This window comes from Charadrius vociferus, unplaced genomic scaffold (genome assembly GCF_000708025.1).
Source record: "Charadrius vociferus isolate BGI_N301 unplaced genomic scaffold, ASM70802v2 scaffold147, whole genome shotgun sequence".
Classification (NCBI taxonomy): Eukaryota; Metazoa; Chordata; class Aves; order Charadriiformes; family Charadriidae; genus Charadrius; species Charadrius vociferus.
Genome location: NW_009649570.1, coordinates 5,282,840 through 5,297,736, shown reverse-complemented (window position 1 = coordinate 5,297,736; position 14,897 = coordinate 5,282,840). Strand labels below are relative to the sequence as shown.

The 14,897-nt window shown below is 44.8% G+C and overlaps 1 protein-coding gene across 1 annotated transcript in view; it reads left to right on the top strand.

The window, feature by feature from the left end:
* SATB2 (SATB homeobox 2) overlaps positions 1–14,897 on the top strand; it is a 120,395-nt gene that overhangs the window by 79,063 nt on the left and 26,435 nt on the right. Inside the window, exons 7-8 of the mRNA XM_009890164.1 lie at positions 695–907; positions 5,631–5,786. Of these exons, the coding sequence (XP_009888466.1) occupies positions 695–907; positions 5,631–5,786 (369 nt within the window). The remainder of the gene's footprint in view (positions 1–694; positions 908–5,630; positions 5,787–14,897) is intronic.

The window sequence follows — 14,897 nt, the reverse complement described above, 5'->3', positions numbered from 1 at the left end:
TCTTTTTTTTTTGGAAGTGCTGTGCTGGTTATGTCCTGGAATAATGGCTTTTGTAAAAACTGGATGAATATGGTGTTCATTCACGGTTGCAATGTGAAGCCTGTGGTATTTTAAAATGAGGCATGAAAGAATGGGTTAAATCCCTAAAGCTGGATTCTAAGGCTTTATTATTGCTCCATTTTTCTCCTCTCAGAAATGACTGTCCAAACCAAAATGAACGGACTGTAACATCAAAAACCAGCCAAACGTTTTTCTTTATAAACCTCCTGCACTATTTAAATGTCGAAACTAAATTTACCAACCTTGGCAGATTTGTCAAAGATGAACAGGATTGCCAAGTGTTCCCAGCTTCAAGTAGAGGGGGAGAGAGAGAGAGATCTAAGAGCTCCTAAAATATTTGCAGCAAGCACCTGGTGGTAACTGCAATTTCTTCTACCCAATGCACCTACCTTTCTATCCAGCATCTTGATACTCAGAAGCTTATTACAGTGCCAGAATAGGACAGTCCCAAAATAAACCCCATCCCCCAGAAGACAAACACTTTCCTACCAAATATCCCCTCTGGAAGAGCCCATGAGATTCTGATGTAGGTTCTCAGTATTGCAACCCAGCTGGTTACACTAAACAAAAAAAAACCCAACACATGACTGGGCTTTTTTTTTTTTTTTTTTTTTTTTTAAATTTTTTAAACCAGGGCTTGTTGTCAGAGATCCTGCGTAAAGAAGAAGACCCTAGGACAGCTTCCCAGTCCCTACTGGTAAACTTAAGGGCAATGCAGAATTTCCTCAACTTGCCTGACTCGGAGCGGGATCGTATCTATCAGGACGAGAGAGAGAGAAGTATGAACCCCAATGTGAGCATGGTGTCTTCAGCTGCCAGCAGCCCCAGCTCCTCCAGAACCCCCCAGGTAAGATGCTATTCCTTGTTATCTGTTTGTTGAGTGGATTAGTCCAGAGGAGTTCCTCTCCACCCTCCCTCTGTCTGTTGCTCCCCTCGCCCAGATGAGTTGTAGAAATCCTTTTGTAAGGTTTTGGAGTGGCTGTTAAGAGATGTTTAGTGGATTTCAGCAAGGCATTGTAATGATGATTCTAGCTTTAATCAATACTATAAAGGCAAAAAAGTATGTAACATTAGTGCCTGAAACAGTGCGTGTGGGCGTTACATACAGGCTGTTGATAAATGTCCACTGAATGACTATTATAGAATATACTATAGAAAGACAGTGGATATAACTTTATATCTGTGTCCATTGCATTCTGCAGAACACGGAGGAAATGTCTGGGCTTGTGGAGAGGTTCATATATGTTGCAATAAAAAGTGTGTAGTGAACAGAGGTCTACAATGAATTAGATAGACATTGCTAGAAATCAGTGTGCTCCTTATTATGCATAGGAAATCACAGTCCTTGAGTTAGAGCTTTACATCGATAATTATTTGAAGTACAGAAAGCAGAGATGGGCAGGGTGCTGGGAAGGAAGATGATGCTTTACAGCTCTAAACCAGCTGTCATCTCATTGACTTAACCGCACGTGTTTATTAACGTGCTGTTGCCGCCCACTTCCCTCGTAGGTTGTTCCTTTGCACTAAGAAAGAGCATCCACATACTACACCGTAATAGTCATCCCCCCTTTTATCAGACTGCTTGCAGTCCCAGACATAGACTCTGAAAAAGCAAAGGTGCTTGCACAGAGGTGATGATTAACTCCTGTCATGACATTTGCCTAACTTGAGTTTGAAATTTTTAACTGCGCAGACATGACGAATCAGTTCTAGCACTTCTCTTGATCTTTAGTAAATGGGTCCGTATAACCTTCCTGCTTTGGGGCTTTCGCAGCCATGTAGCGTGCAAAGTCTCGGACTGTGTTAGCCATGCTTATAATAGTATTACTGAGCACTTCTCATACTGAATTCTGTGGCTACAGCTGCTAAAAATAAGTAACCATTGGAGGGGGGGAGAGTAGTTTTACTTGCAAACCGATCATCCTTAAGGAAGGTATGTTGATTTTGTAGAAACTGTTGAGCTTGTTCAGGTTAACCCCGGTGTTTGGGTGCACTTCACCACAATACATGACGTAAAGAGCTGTCTTCACTGAAAGCACGCATATCCTGCCAACCCAAATTTGATGCTGAATTTTTATTACATGAGAAACTTATTGTATAATTTTTAGCTTTTTTAGTTACCTTTCAGTGAAAATGAAATTATAAAGGGAACTATTTTAATGTTTAAGGAGTGTATCCACTTTCTGCATTTATATTTATTCATGAAAGAATTAGCTTATTGCTACTTAAATTTATTGCAATAGATTTTGCAACTAAAATCAAACAACAGAAGGAAATGGAGAGGTTAGATGCAATCCAGTGAAAAGAAAAATTGGATCTGTTGCCCCATCTCATTCTTCTGTTGAAATACGACATTTTTTCCCATGATCTAGCCACAGCCAGAACATTATTTAAAATAATGGAAATTTTGCCTGCCTTTTTAAGAGCTGAGCACTGCTAGAAAACCATACTCTAGAAGTATAAAGCAGCCCATCCTTGCCTTATTTTGGCTTGAAGAATCCAGAAGAATACTGTGAGGTTTTTAATCAGCAAAAGCGACACACAAAGGTTTGTGTACCCAATGCTTGCCTTGTGCCCGCTGGATAACATTTCCCAGCCCTCAGAGGGCCAGCACCAGTCAGCACAGGTGCTGTTTTGACAACTTGGACACCTCTGCAAATGAGGCTGCTTCCCAGCTCCTGGGCAGGCAGCACGGCTACTGCGCTTCCCCATATGCCCGGTATTAGTTCTGACGAGACAAATGCCATCCTCGCGTGCAGCGCAGCGATTCCTGGCAGCGTCGCCTCCCCAGGCAGGTACGTTACCTACCCCGGAGCGGGGTGCTTTGGGGCGGCGGCGGTAGGAGCTGTACTGTCCTGTCAGGAAATGCGTTTGGGTGCCGGAGAAGTTGATGGAATGGCATTTGGAAACGTGGTTTCCATAGATACTGATCTCCTGCGGCAGTACTTCTGGGATGATGCTTGAGTGCACTGGGTAGGAGGAGGAGAGCGCTGGCAGATGATACCTGTGGAAGCGCTGGTGCTGGGGCAGTTGTGCAGGCAGGTGTAAGGGCACACAGAGTAACCCGGCTTGGCTCTCCCTAACTCTGAGCCAGCCCTTCGTGGGTGTCCCCTGCTCAGGACCTGCCCCAAGGTAAGAATGGCAGATTGATCTGGCAGACAGGCGTGAGTGCTGTGGGGACAAGGCTCTGAGCTCTTCGGGGTTATTGCATGCCCGTGGAAGACCAGCAGTAATGTCTGGGTGTCAGCGCTCTGGCACTGTGGTTGCAAACGCTTCTTTTTCTGTTTTGCTCACTGTTTGCAACAAGACATTTCAATAATGGGAAACGTCTTGTTAATATCAAGACCAGTTTTGAACCTAGGCCTCTAACATGAAATACTTTATTTTAGTCACTGTAATGTTTTGGTTTGGTATTTGCCCTACCTGTTTTGGTGATTAAATAAAAAATGGCACAGGTTTCAGGGTGTGTAGGGCAGGCTCATTTCTGACGTGTGGCGGTGGAGCTGGCAGCGTAGGAGACCCATGCAGGATGGAGCTGTATTTTAAATCTTTGTCTTACATGCTAATTTTGTTCTTCCCAGGATCCCAGGCCTCCATAACGGCCTTTGAGGCCATGGTGACCTCAGCTGCTGAGCTAGCCAAAGGCTCCAGAGACTGGGAAGGTTGTTTTTTTTTTATACCCATCAAAGCACTGCGAGGCCTTTGGTAAAATTAAGCTCCGTTAAATGAGTCCTGACAGACTTGGACAGTCCTCTTCCTTCCCATGATCTGTTTGTTATTTTCTTCTGTTTCCCACAATTGCCCCAACTCTCATCTATCTGTGAATGTTGAATTTTGGAGTGTGGTGTCTCTGTCAGTCCATCCGTTGGACTGTACCCCCCGTGTGTTCATGGCCTGTGGATGGCGGTGGGTTTAGCACTGGCCTCCCAGGGCACAGGTGGCTCTGGTCTGCCCCAGCTGCCGTCCAGCTGTAGGCAGGGGACTAGCCTTAGCAGGAGCAGGAAAATCTCAGACCCTTTCTCCGTGGGTCCTGCCTACAACAAGCAGGGAACAAGCCCAGAGGAGTGCCTGCTGATCTTGGGGGTAGAAAAGGGAGAAGATACAGGTTGGTTAAAGCTTTATCTGGAAGCGGTAGGAAGAGTGATTAGTCTAGATTGTTGTCTTGATTGGATTTTGGCTCCATTATTAATGTGGCCTTTGGTACAGAAAAGACGTTAGAGAGAGGAATATTTGGAGGACAGCAAAACAGAAGGTGAAGTTCAGAAGGTTTGGTTTTGCCTAGTTAACCTTCCCATTAACAAATAGGCATTTGGGCATGTCTGCCTAGTTAAAAATTAACATTAGATGTACTCTAGCAGGCTTCAACTCTGGCACAAAAACAGGAGCCAGCTGAAAAGGTTTATAATTGGGCCAAATCTCTGAATGTCACCAGAGTTTATGGGAGGTTTGGATCTATTGGGAAGTGTGAGCTTTGCCACCTAGGTTGTTTTATTTCCCAATGCCTTTACATCTTAAGAGAAAATAGAGATTTTTATATCGGTAACCTACATAGTTCCCTTAAAAGGTGTAAGGGGTACAGTATCAGCCCTAGTATCTCTTCTCTTTGAGCTCAGGAAAGCAAATGAGATCTGTCTCTCCAAGGGGCTGCTGGTGCCGGGAGCGCTCAGCGAGCATCGCACCGCCCTCACTCCCTCGCCTGCCAGTACATCCTGGGGACCGCCACAGCCTCTTAAAAATAAAAGCCTTGATGCAGCCTGCTGAACTGTATTGATAGAAGCCTTGTAGGGGTAGTCCAGCCCAGGGAAAGTACTGGCAGCGTCCGTTTTTGTCCTTCATTTGTCACAGAAGCTGATGGGAAATCATTCAATTAAAAGGAGTGCAGTGGAATACACAAAATCTCAATATGAGTTTAGGAGAATGAGGGCAGCACATCAAAGGCATGCCAAAGCCGAGCTTTATGAAATGATTTTTTTTTTTTTTTTCATTTCCACTGATTTCCTAGGTGAAATTAGGTGACTGTCTGGCTAGCATAATGATGATAAGGCTGGGAAACCATACATACTCAAATGACATACGTATAGTTTTAATAAAGGATGAGGGAGACTTGAGGGAATGCATTAAATTGAGTAATAATTTATTATTTAGAGACCTCTACCCATTTACTCATTTTTTCTGGGAGAATTGGCTCTTCCTCCAAGGTGTCGGCCACTTTTAGAGAGCGGGGAGAAGGCAGAGGCTGGTGCCTGTGCCGCAGTAGCTAGCTGGCAAAGCCAACTTCAGCAACTGCCTGCAGCCGAGTGCCCCGGCTACCTACCCTGTTGTTGAGCTGCTCAATAAACATGCTGGGAGAGGGAGAGGGGGAGAGTTGACAGGGCCTTGCATGTCCTATAGGAATGCACTGCAATTATTTCCAATCACAATTAACCTGATTAGAATAATGGACAGGAAGTGTCCCTCTGTAGCTAATGCAGTTTGGCATCAGCTGACTGAAATCCTTTGATAATTTCTGCACAGATGGCTGGGCTGAAAGCAGCACTTTTTTAATTATTATTTTCATGGTCTCTTGGTAGGCCAAAACCTCGACACCAACAACAGACCTCCCCATTAAGGCGGACGGCGCCAACGTCAACATCACAGCTGCCATTTATGACGAGATCCAACAGGAGATGAAAAGGGCCAAGGTATCTCAAGCTCTGTTTGCCAAAGTGGCTGCCAATAAAAGTCAGGTGAGTGGTAGAGGGGATTTCGTTATTGCGGGGCTTTTTGGGGTTTTGTTTTTAAAGCAAACTCTGGGGTTGGAACTAGACCCATCTCCTCCTCCCACCAATAAAAATACATCTGTTCCTACAATAATAATAATCTTCATCTCTGGGGAACCTGTCGTGTTTTTGGCTTTTGCCTGCTTAAGTGGTTTCCTTTTCCCTTTTAAAATAGGCTGAGGAAAGGATGAGCTCACAGCCAAGCTTTTCTCCCCTTTTATACAAACACTCATGTCTTTTCCCACTTGTGATATATAACTTACACCACTGCTAGTGGGACAAGGACCTTTCAAAATTATGGTATCCTTCTCATTTGGCAGGTAGAGCAATTGTTTTCTTAAGTGATTAACTGAGGGAAGGCAATGGGAAACCGCATATTAGGCAGGTGTTTCCTTTTTTGGCATGTTGTATGTGCTGCATACGGTATTGCCATGTGAATAATTCACATCAGATCCAATCACTTTTACAAAAAGGCATGAGAGGGCACTGCGTTGAGTTCTCCTGGATTAATTTCCACCTTGGGTTTAAAAAATACATGCAGGCAAACCTAGGTCGGGGTGAAATTCTTGAAGAGGATCCATTAATTTAAAAATTTCATCCAACTCTTTAAAAAAATATAATGCACCAGAAGGGATTTTGTTGAAAGGATGACAGACAGAATTTTTTGTAGGAAGGGCAGCAAGTAGATTGGAGACTGTTGGAAGGAATTGTTTACCCAGTGAAAAGGGCTGCGTATGATCCTGGATGAAATTACTCACTTGTGCTAGGAGAGTGCATCAGTATGCATGCAAAAATGCACAAATGTATCTGTGACAATGAGAGAGTGGGATAGAAGTATCTAGATGCATGCACTCTGCAAAATACATACTTTCTTTTCCTCTGTGCAGGGAAACAATATTGTAGTCATAAAAGTAGATGTAAAATAAGAGGCTGAAAGGCATATAAACAAAGCATCAAAGGCTATCAAAGCACCTGGGAGAGCCTTGTCCTTGTTACAAGTATTTGTGCCCTGACACATGGAGGTCTGATTCGTTTTTCCTTCCTCATTTAATCATTAATTTTCTTTGCCTTTTGCTTTCTCTTGTCAGGGTACAGGAGTTGCAGTCCGCAACCCCTCTACCCCCCAACAAAATCCCAGGCACAGTATGAAATACATAAAAGGAAAATACCATGGAACCCTCTTAAACTGTTAAATGCATAAAAATCTCATGTACCACATGGCAAAATATAATGAGAACTGGAGCTGTTAAACGAATAAAGCTGTTAAAAGCATAATGCCACTTGGCACAACTACTGTGCATTTAACGGTTTTCCACTGTGTAATAAATGACATATGTGGTAAACGTGCAGTAAATATAAAAACTGCACAATTGATTTTGCAAACGTGCCCCTTATTCTTTACTCCATGCAGATATCAAAGTTCCACCCAGAATCCGGACTGGACAGCTTTTAATAAGGAGTGTTTAACACAGACTGAATGCCAGCCTCTCTGAGGTTTGGCTTCAAATTGCCGGCAAGCTTCCTGTCATTATACCCAGAGGCTTCTTGAAATAGAGAGGGACTGAACCACCCAACAATAATTTGGGTGGCTCACCAGCTTCGGTCTGCGCCAGCTTGAGTGCGCTTCTCTGGCAGCATTGCACACCAGCACCAAAACAAAAATAAGCTCCGTAGTCTTTCACGTGGAAGAAGAACAGGGCAGATTTTGAAAGCCAGATGCAAAAGGTTAAAGAGCAGGATCCACAAATGTTCTTGTTTAAAGCAAAGTTACAGCACATAAAGGTTTTGTTTCTTCAGCAGCAGCGAATAAAGAAGTGTTTCTGAGGCTGATGTTTCTTTTGTTTCACAGCCCTGCCAAAGCAATACTGGCTCCCTGGGATGACCCAGCATTCGCCATGCTGAGATGTCATAGCGCTCTGCTGGAGCATGAAAGTGGTTTATGGGGGCACTGGAAGGCAGGCACAGAGAAGCCGTAGCCAAGAACCGTAGTGGGATGGGGCCTCCCCCTGCCCCAAAGCCCACCTGCGTGCCTGCCCCCCGGCCTGCCTCCGTGTGCCTGTGGTGTCCCGCTGCTGGCTGGGGTGCCCAGTGGCCAGGAGGAATGCCAAAAGCAAGGACACAGCTGCTTGTGTAGGGGAGAGCCACTGGCATGGTGGGATGGTTGGCGTGTTGCCTTACATCTAGCCTGTCTGAAAATGAGCGGCGGGGCTTTCCCGGTGCTTTGTGCAGGCCAGTTGTGCCATTCATGGGCATTTCTGGTGAAGATGCTGCTGATTTCAGCAGCTGAATTACATGGTGGGAAGTGCTCATTGAAAACTGCTCATGTTTGCAGAAGAGAGAGTTTGAAAGAAGGGAAGAAAGAGCTAGTCTGAGGGTTTGCTTGGACTCTCCGCCAAGGTTCGTTCACTTGCTGTTCTCCACAGGCCTGTCTTGCATTGCGTTGGCTTCCTCTATTATTCCCTCACCCCAGACTACTGAGAGGCTTCCAGTTTGCTAACAAGGCATGTGTTATGTTGGGCGCTGCTGTTCTGTCAACAGCAATCCACGGTGCTGTGAGATCTTCACAGTTTTAGCAGCCAGTGAGTCTCCGACAGGGCTGTTTTGACATTTTATACGCAGGGCTGTATGTCATGTACCCGAGAGAGCATCCAGAGCCAATGGAGGCCTCATTTCGTCTTCTGTCTTCGTACAGGAAGAGTGGTACCCACTGAGAGCAGTTATTGCAAGTGGCATCATCTACTGGTGGAGTTAATTGACCTCTAATTTAACAAGTAGCCATCTTTATTCTTAAGTCATGGCAGAGTCTCAATTCAGCAACTAAAGGGAAGGGCGGCTGCTATAGACTGAGGTTACAAACCACAGAGCTCATAAGTCAACATAAATTCAAGGAACAGGGCCTCAAGCAGGTACCAAGGTAGCATGGTAGTATTTCTTTAAGGGAATCCACCTTCATAAAGATCTCAAGCCATTCATTGTAGACATTGACTTATTCATCACTTATTTAGCTTAATAAGCATTTTATTCCTTGAAGCTTACATCTAGACATTTGTAGTCTTGTTTGTGAAGTGCCATGCATCCCTTTGTATTTTTGAAGGCAGCAGGAGCGGAGGGGCTCAGTGGCCTCCAAACACAGCCTCCAAAGCTGTCATCCTATTTTACTTGCCAGCTGTTACTGATGTACCCACTTGAGAGCATGCTTCTCTGGGGATGCTGCCTGCTAGTGCCCTTTGTCCTTTAAATGGCTAAACCTGGGACCTGTACTATCACGTTGGGAGTGTTTCTGAGTGTGGCTGGAACACCAGGATTTGGTTTCCAATATGCGCTTTAGGCTCTCCTGGTTATATTTAATTCATGAGGAGATGGGTTTCCAGTGTGCCATTTCAGAGAGGTTCAAGTGGCTGATGTGTCTCCAGACCGGGACAGTGGGACAGGCGGAAACTTTGACCTTGGGTGCTGCGGGTTTGGACTGTCAGTTGTGAAAACTGGCTTCTACATCCAGTTCTGCAACTGGTCTACAGTACGACTTCAGGAAAACCATTTCACTCGTGACTATGCACCAGCACTTCTGTAATACTGTGCAGCAGCATCACCCCTTTGGCCTCTGCTAATGAGAGTCCTAGCAGAGGCTTGCTGTGCTCAGCTGACATTTTTTTTTCTTAGTCTGTGCAAAATGATTTTAGGAATGTAGTTCTGTTCATAGTAAACAGTCACCATCAAAATAAATAGTGGGCATAGCTGGTTGGAGCGCTTGTTGACAGTCTGAGGGATGGCAAAGTTTGTATGAACATGGAGGCTGAACTTCCCACAGTTCTCGCAGGACAAGAGACTCTCCTTAATCTGTCTGGGGTGGTATGGGGAAGTGGGGCACATGCTGCTGGGGATCTGCCCCGGACAGGGCAAATAGAAGGTTTTGACCTTCACCAGTCCAGTGAAAACAAAAAGTAAACCCTGAAACTGAAATTCTTCCTCAAGGGACTGGAATTTGTTCCAGTTGCACGACGATAAAGCAAGAGAGACCCCATGGAGCAACATTTGAAAAAAAACACATTAATCTGGCAAAGCCCAGTCTCTGGTTCGTATCTTTGCCCTGTTTAAAAATGAACAAAAAAACCCCAAACTTGACTGGGAGTTGGAGGCTGGGGGCAGAAAAGCCCTTCAGTTGAGGACCTTCAGGTTAAGAGACACCCAGGCCTATGGATGGAAATCCCTACAACAGTTCTTTGCCTTTTCTCTGACTTTTCCTTTTCCTGCCTCATTGCCAGGATTGTCTGGAAGCCTGTTCTCTGGCCAAGGTGGGTGTTAGCCCCACAGTAGGAGTCCATGCTAGAAGGGACTCAGCACCATGTCCACCTGCCCATGCCCTCGCCTCCTGTCCATGTCCAAGAAGAAAGTACAGATACTGCAAGAGGGATGAGCAGCGTCGCTCTGAGGCAGGGTTAGCTCTAGAAACCCTTTATTTTGTCCTTCCCTCTCTCTCCTTCCCAACTTATATTCCCTTGTATTCATTTGAGATGATGGGATGTCTTCTCTTCCCCTTCTAGTTTATAACAGGTATTTTCTGTGCCCTTAAATTAATTAGCTTCTAGTGAAGATGAACAACAGCTAGAAAAAACAGCTGGTGGTGAAGATGTGTAGCATATATAGCGTATGCATATAGGGCACTTCTTACTGCTGTAGCATCTCAGTGCGTTTATGATGTTGTGAATCTCTACAGCTGGGGCATATCTGTTATGCTGATATTTTGATGTTCTTGTTACATATGGAAGAAATACAGAAAGACATTTCTCTCCTTGACTGGACTTAAAATTTCTTTGAATTACCTTTGAACATTAGCTTCTTTTTTCAGACTTCTATATGCAGTCACTGTGTGACCCCCATCCAGGACAGCATCTGCAGCAGTGCATTAGCCTCTCAGCAGCTGAGTGAAGTGGGGACAGTTGTGGAGCTGGAGCTTCAGTCAGGAAGTCCTTGGCAGACCTGGGAGCTGATGGCGGGCTGCTTGCCCTAACCACAAGCCCACACTTCCTCTCCAGCGCGGGGAGAGGCTATTTTGAACTTGGCACGCTGGAAATATCCTCAGCGCACAGCATCCTTCCCTCTGAGGCCAAGAGCTGTAAGCAGACTTGGTGTTCCCATGAATCTAAGATACGTCAGGGCTCATGTACCTCATTCATTTTTTTTCTATTGTTTCCTGTTTTATAAGGCTAGTGAGAAAATGGCCCTCGTGAAAGTGCTTTGCATTTTGCCTTGAATTTTGGGGGGAGGGAAAGTACTGCGCATTTCAGAAAATCTAGACTATTGAGTGATTAACCTTGAACTGTATCAAAATGCTCCAAGTAAAGCTTCTCAGGTTCAGTCCCCCTCCCCCGGCCCTCATCAAGAATTCATTGAAGCCATGACAGAACTCTCCATTACAGTTAGTCTTTTATCCATTTCAGCTTTCTTGATTAGGTTATCTTGAATCATTAGGGGGTTTATTTATTTTAATAGACACTTATTGGATTCATGGAAAGAGAGTTTGGCGACTAAGGAACAAGAGCTGAATATTATCTGGCTCATTTCACACTGCAGAGAGTCCCAAACTGAGCAGGGGGAAGAGAGGCTGAGGAAGTTTGTCCAGAGGACTCCTGTGATCCCGTGTAGAAAGTGAGCTTTCTCCAGGGGATCGCAGCATTTCTTTCCTAATCTTTCAAGACTTGCGTTGATCATTGCTGCTTTTTTTTTCCTTTTGTCACATATGTTGACATTTTCTGCACTGATGATGTGGGTGAGAAAATGGCCTTTTACATTTATTTTTGAGATTTATTCCTGAATCACTCTTACTAAAAACTCTTCATTTGCCTACTCATGCTTTCACTAGAGACCCTAGAAAATGTCAGCACAGAAAACTGGCTGTAGTATTATTATTATTAATTTCAGGGAAGCACTAGGGCCGTTTAGTTGCAGTTTTATCTCGGCTCAAAGTGCCTTGTGGTCCGGCCCGAGCAGAAGGGCTGCCTGTGACTAAGTCACTGTGAACACCCAAATGCCGCCTCCTGCGGTGGCTTTCAGTAGAGATGCCACTCGAAGTGTAAGCACTGTCCTGTAGCCCCAGCATAACAGCCCGAACTCTTCCCACATGCTTTCTTGCCCTTAATCAGAAACTTGGTCCTTGGCTGACTGCAGGGCAGCAGATCTGCAGGGAGCAGTTATGGGGGTCAGGATATTTGTGCATACCTTCATTGAGCGCCGGAAAACCTGCCTTTATTTGTCGTCTGGTACCTCCTGGCTGCTGGAGCAGCCTCCCCTGCTCCGGGGTAAGTCTAGCAAAAGTGAAAGGGTCAAGCTGCTAAAAAGGGCTCAGGGATAAGTGACAGAGAATATGGCTCATGATCGCAGCACCAGCTAACTGTCCCTCAAGGGGGTTTGAGTGCGCCAAGGCTGATGCTTTGGTGTAGTAAGCACGCTGTTTCTTTAACAGCATAAAAGCACAATGGGAATGGCTGGCTTCCTGCAGATTTTTGTTGTTGTTTGCTTAGCTATGTGGAAATGTATTTGATTAGGAGACAGAGAGAGAGGTTAAAAATAGGACATTAATATGATATTATTTGTTTTATCAAATAAAATGCTTAGAAAATGTTTATCGTGTCTCATGAGAACAACAAAAATAGAGGCCAGCACTTCTCTGCAGCTCTCTTTAATGAGCTAAATTGGGCTGCATTGTCGATGCCTCTAGAAGTTTTGGGGTGAAATGAAGGAAGTTCTGAGCAGAATTCCTTGTAACCACAAGCGCTGGGTGTGCCTGACTGGAGAGCCAAAAGCATCCTTTAATTGTGCTGGTTTTCCTCCTCTCTTATTTTTAATGGAAGACATTCCCATTTGAGAACCTTAGAAGCTGACATTAAGGGCCGGGTTCTGCCACCCATATTGACACTGGCGCATATCAAACTCTCCTGGTAACTCTGTGGCAGTCAAGGGGGCTGTTTGTGCAGTGGGGCGAGACTTGTGATGTGCAGGGGAGGCAGGATCAGAAACACAGCGTATCTCGAATCGGGGGAAGGATGTGTTATTTGTTAGATTTTCAGGATACGTTCACAGACGTTGGATTTACTTGTAATGCAGTGAGCTCAGATGTCGCGGATGAGTGGGGGAAAAGGTGGTGAGATAGCGTTTCCTTCTTCACTTTTCCTTCTTCATGCCAATAAATGTAGCTATAGATGAAAATTCACTGTGAATGGCTGTAGCTCCAAGAATTTCTGTATGTTAGCATTTCTTAAATGAAATAATTCTCCTGGAAAGCTCTGTGTAACATACACAGACCCAAAGAAATAAATAAAAGAAAATAAAAAAAAATTGCAACCAAAACCCCAAGTTGAGATTTTTAACAGAAAAGGGAGATTTGCGTATTAATAATTCATGAGTTCTCATTGAACATGCACGAAGAAACGGTGCTATTCAATAGAGAATACTGTCATCTGTCACTGTTTTATTTGACATTTACACTTTTTTTTTTTTTTTTGCCTGGTACTGCAAAACTTTCTTGGATGGCGTGCTAAGATTATTTAAATAAATAATTAAAAAAATCCAATGCAGACTTTTCATCTGCGCATGGGGAAGGCGGTTACTTGCAATCATAAAGAATGTGTGAGTAAGCTGCAGCGCTGTGTTTTCTCACGTATTAGCCAAAGCTATTGCCTAATAAGCAGCCCCATAGATGGATAGATAGGGTCTTGAACGGATGGACGAGAGAATGAATGCTTGAATAAATAAAGGGAAGGATAGGAAAAGAGCAATGAAAGGACACATTTGATGCAGGGAAGTGTACACATGCACACAGTGGGTACGTGTGTGTATGTGTGGGGGTGAGCGAATGATGGCTGTTGTGAAGAAAGCTGCCACAAATACATTGCCGTTGCGATGCAAAAATAAATATTTATAAATGGCATTGGGGGAGATCCAGTCCCGCACAACGTGAGAGAAGACAGGGCATTTAGCACAATGACAATTCCGAGTTAGGCGCACCTTGCAATTTCTTGCTAATATTAGGCTCATGAAAATCTTTCTGCTCTGTAGGTTAGTTATTATTTATAAAAATCACAGAACCAGCTGATACATTCATAAGCTAATTATTGTAGCAGCTGGGTACACATGGTGCAATATGTCTGAGGCTGTGAAGTATCACAGATTTCTTGGGGCCTGCTGTGGTGGGGGTGTGCTGTTGAAGGCTAGATCCCTTAATCTGATCAGCCAAGCAAATACTTTGTGGGGAAACTGGATTAATATCTCTCTAAATACCACGGATGTGCTTCACCTTCAGAACCAGGCTCCTTTAAACGTGCCATTAGCTTATCTCCTTTGGGGAATGGAGAAGTTCTCAGGTGTCCTCAGGATGGCGGGGTCTTTGCCTGGTGCCTCCCTTTGCCAGAAATTAATTTGGTTTGCTCATGTCTGCACACATGGTCACACTGCAGTCTAATCTTTTCCCTAATAGCTCCAAGGTCAGGACCCCGCATGTTGCCAGGCAAATTGAGCGCTATCCTTCTTAAAGACTAATGGCAGCGAGTGCCTAGTCCATAATGAGGCCTGTAGTGTTGCTCTAAGTGATTGTAATGAGCGCTGATTATAACGGGACAGATAAATCAAAATGCAGCGGTCGCCGTCGGGCTAGCCGGTCCAACGTTGTGAAGGGGAGGTGGCCCGCCTGAGCCGTCCCCGCAGCACCCCGCAGCCCTCGGGAGAGCCCCAGGAGCCGTCCTCCCACGGGGCTGCCCTGCGCAGGGCTCCGGCTACACCGGGTGCGGGGTTTTGTGTGTATTTTCTGTTAAACGATTGGTCTTCACGCTGCAGCATCCCTCGGGAGATGTTAAACATACCTGCTTGAAACATTTGAAAGAGTTCAGTTGGAGCCTTATTCACATCACTGAAAACAGGGAGAAACGGGAGCTTATTTTTTCCACAGATGGTTTGTTTTCCGTTTCAAAAATTATTTCCTTTGTATGGAGGAACCCCTGAGAAAACGCTGTGGAGCTGGGATATTTTCTTCCTGTCTTCTCTCTAAAAGAGGGAAAGTTTTGGGGGATTTCTGAGCAGAGGAAAGGG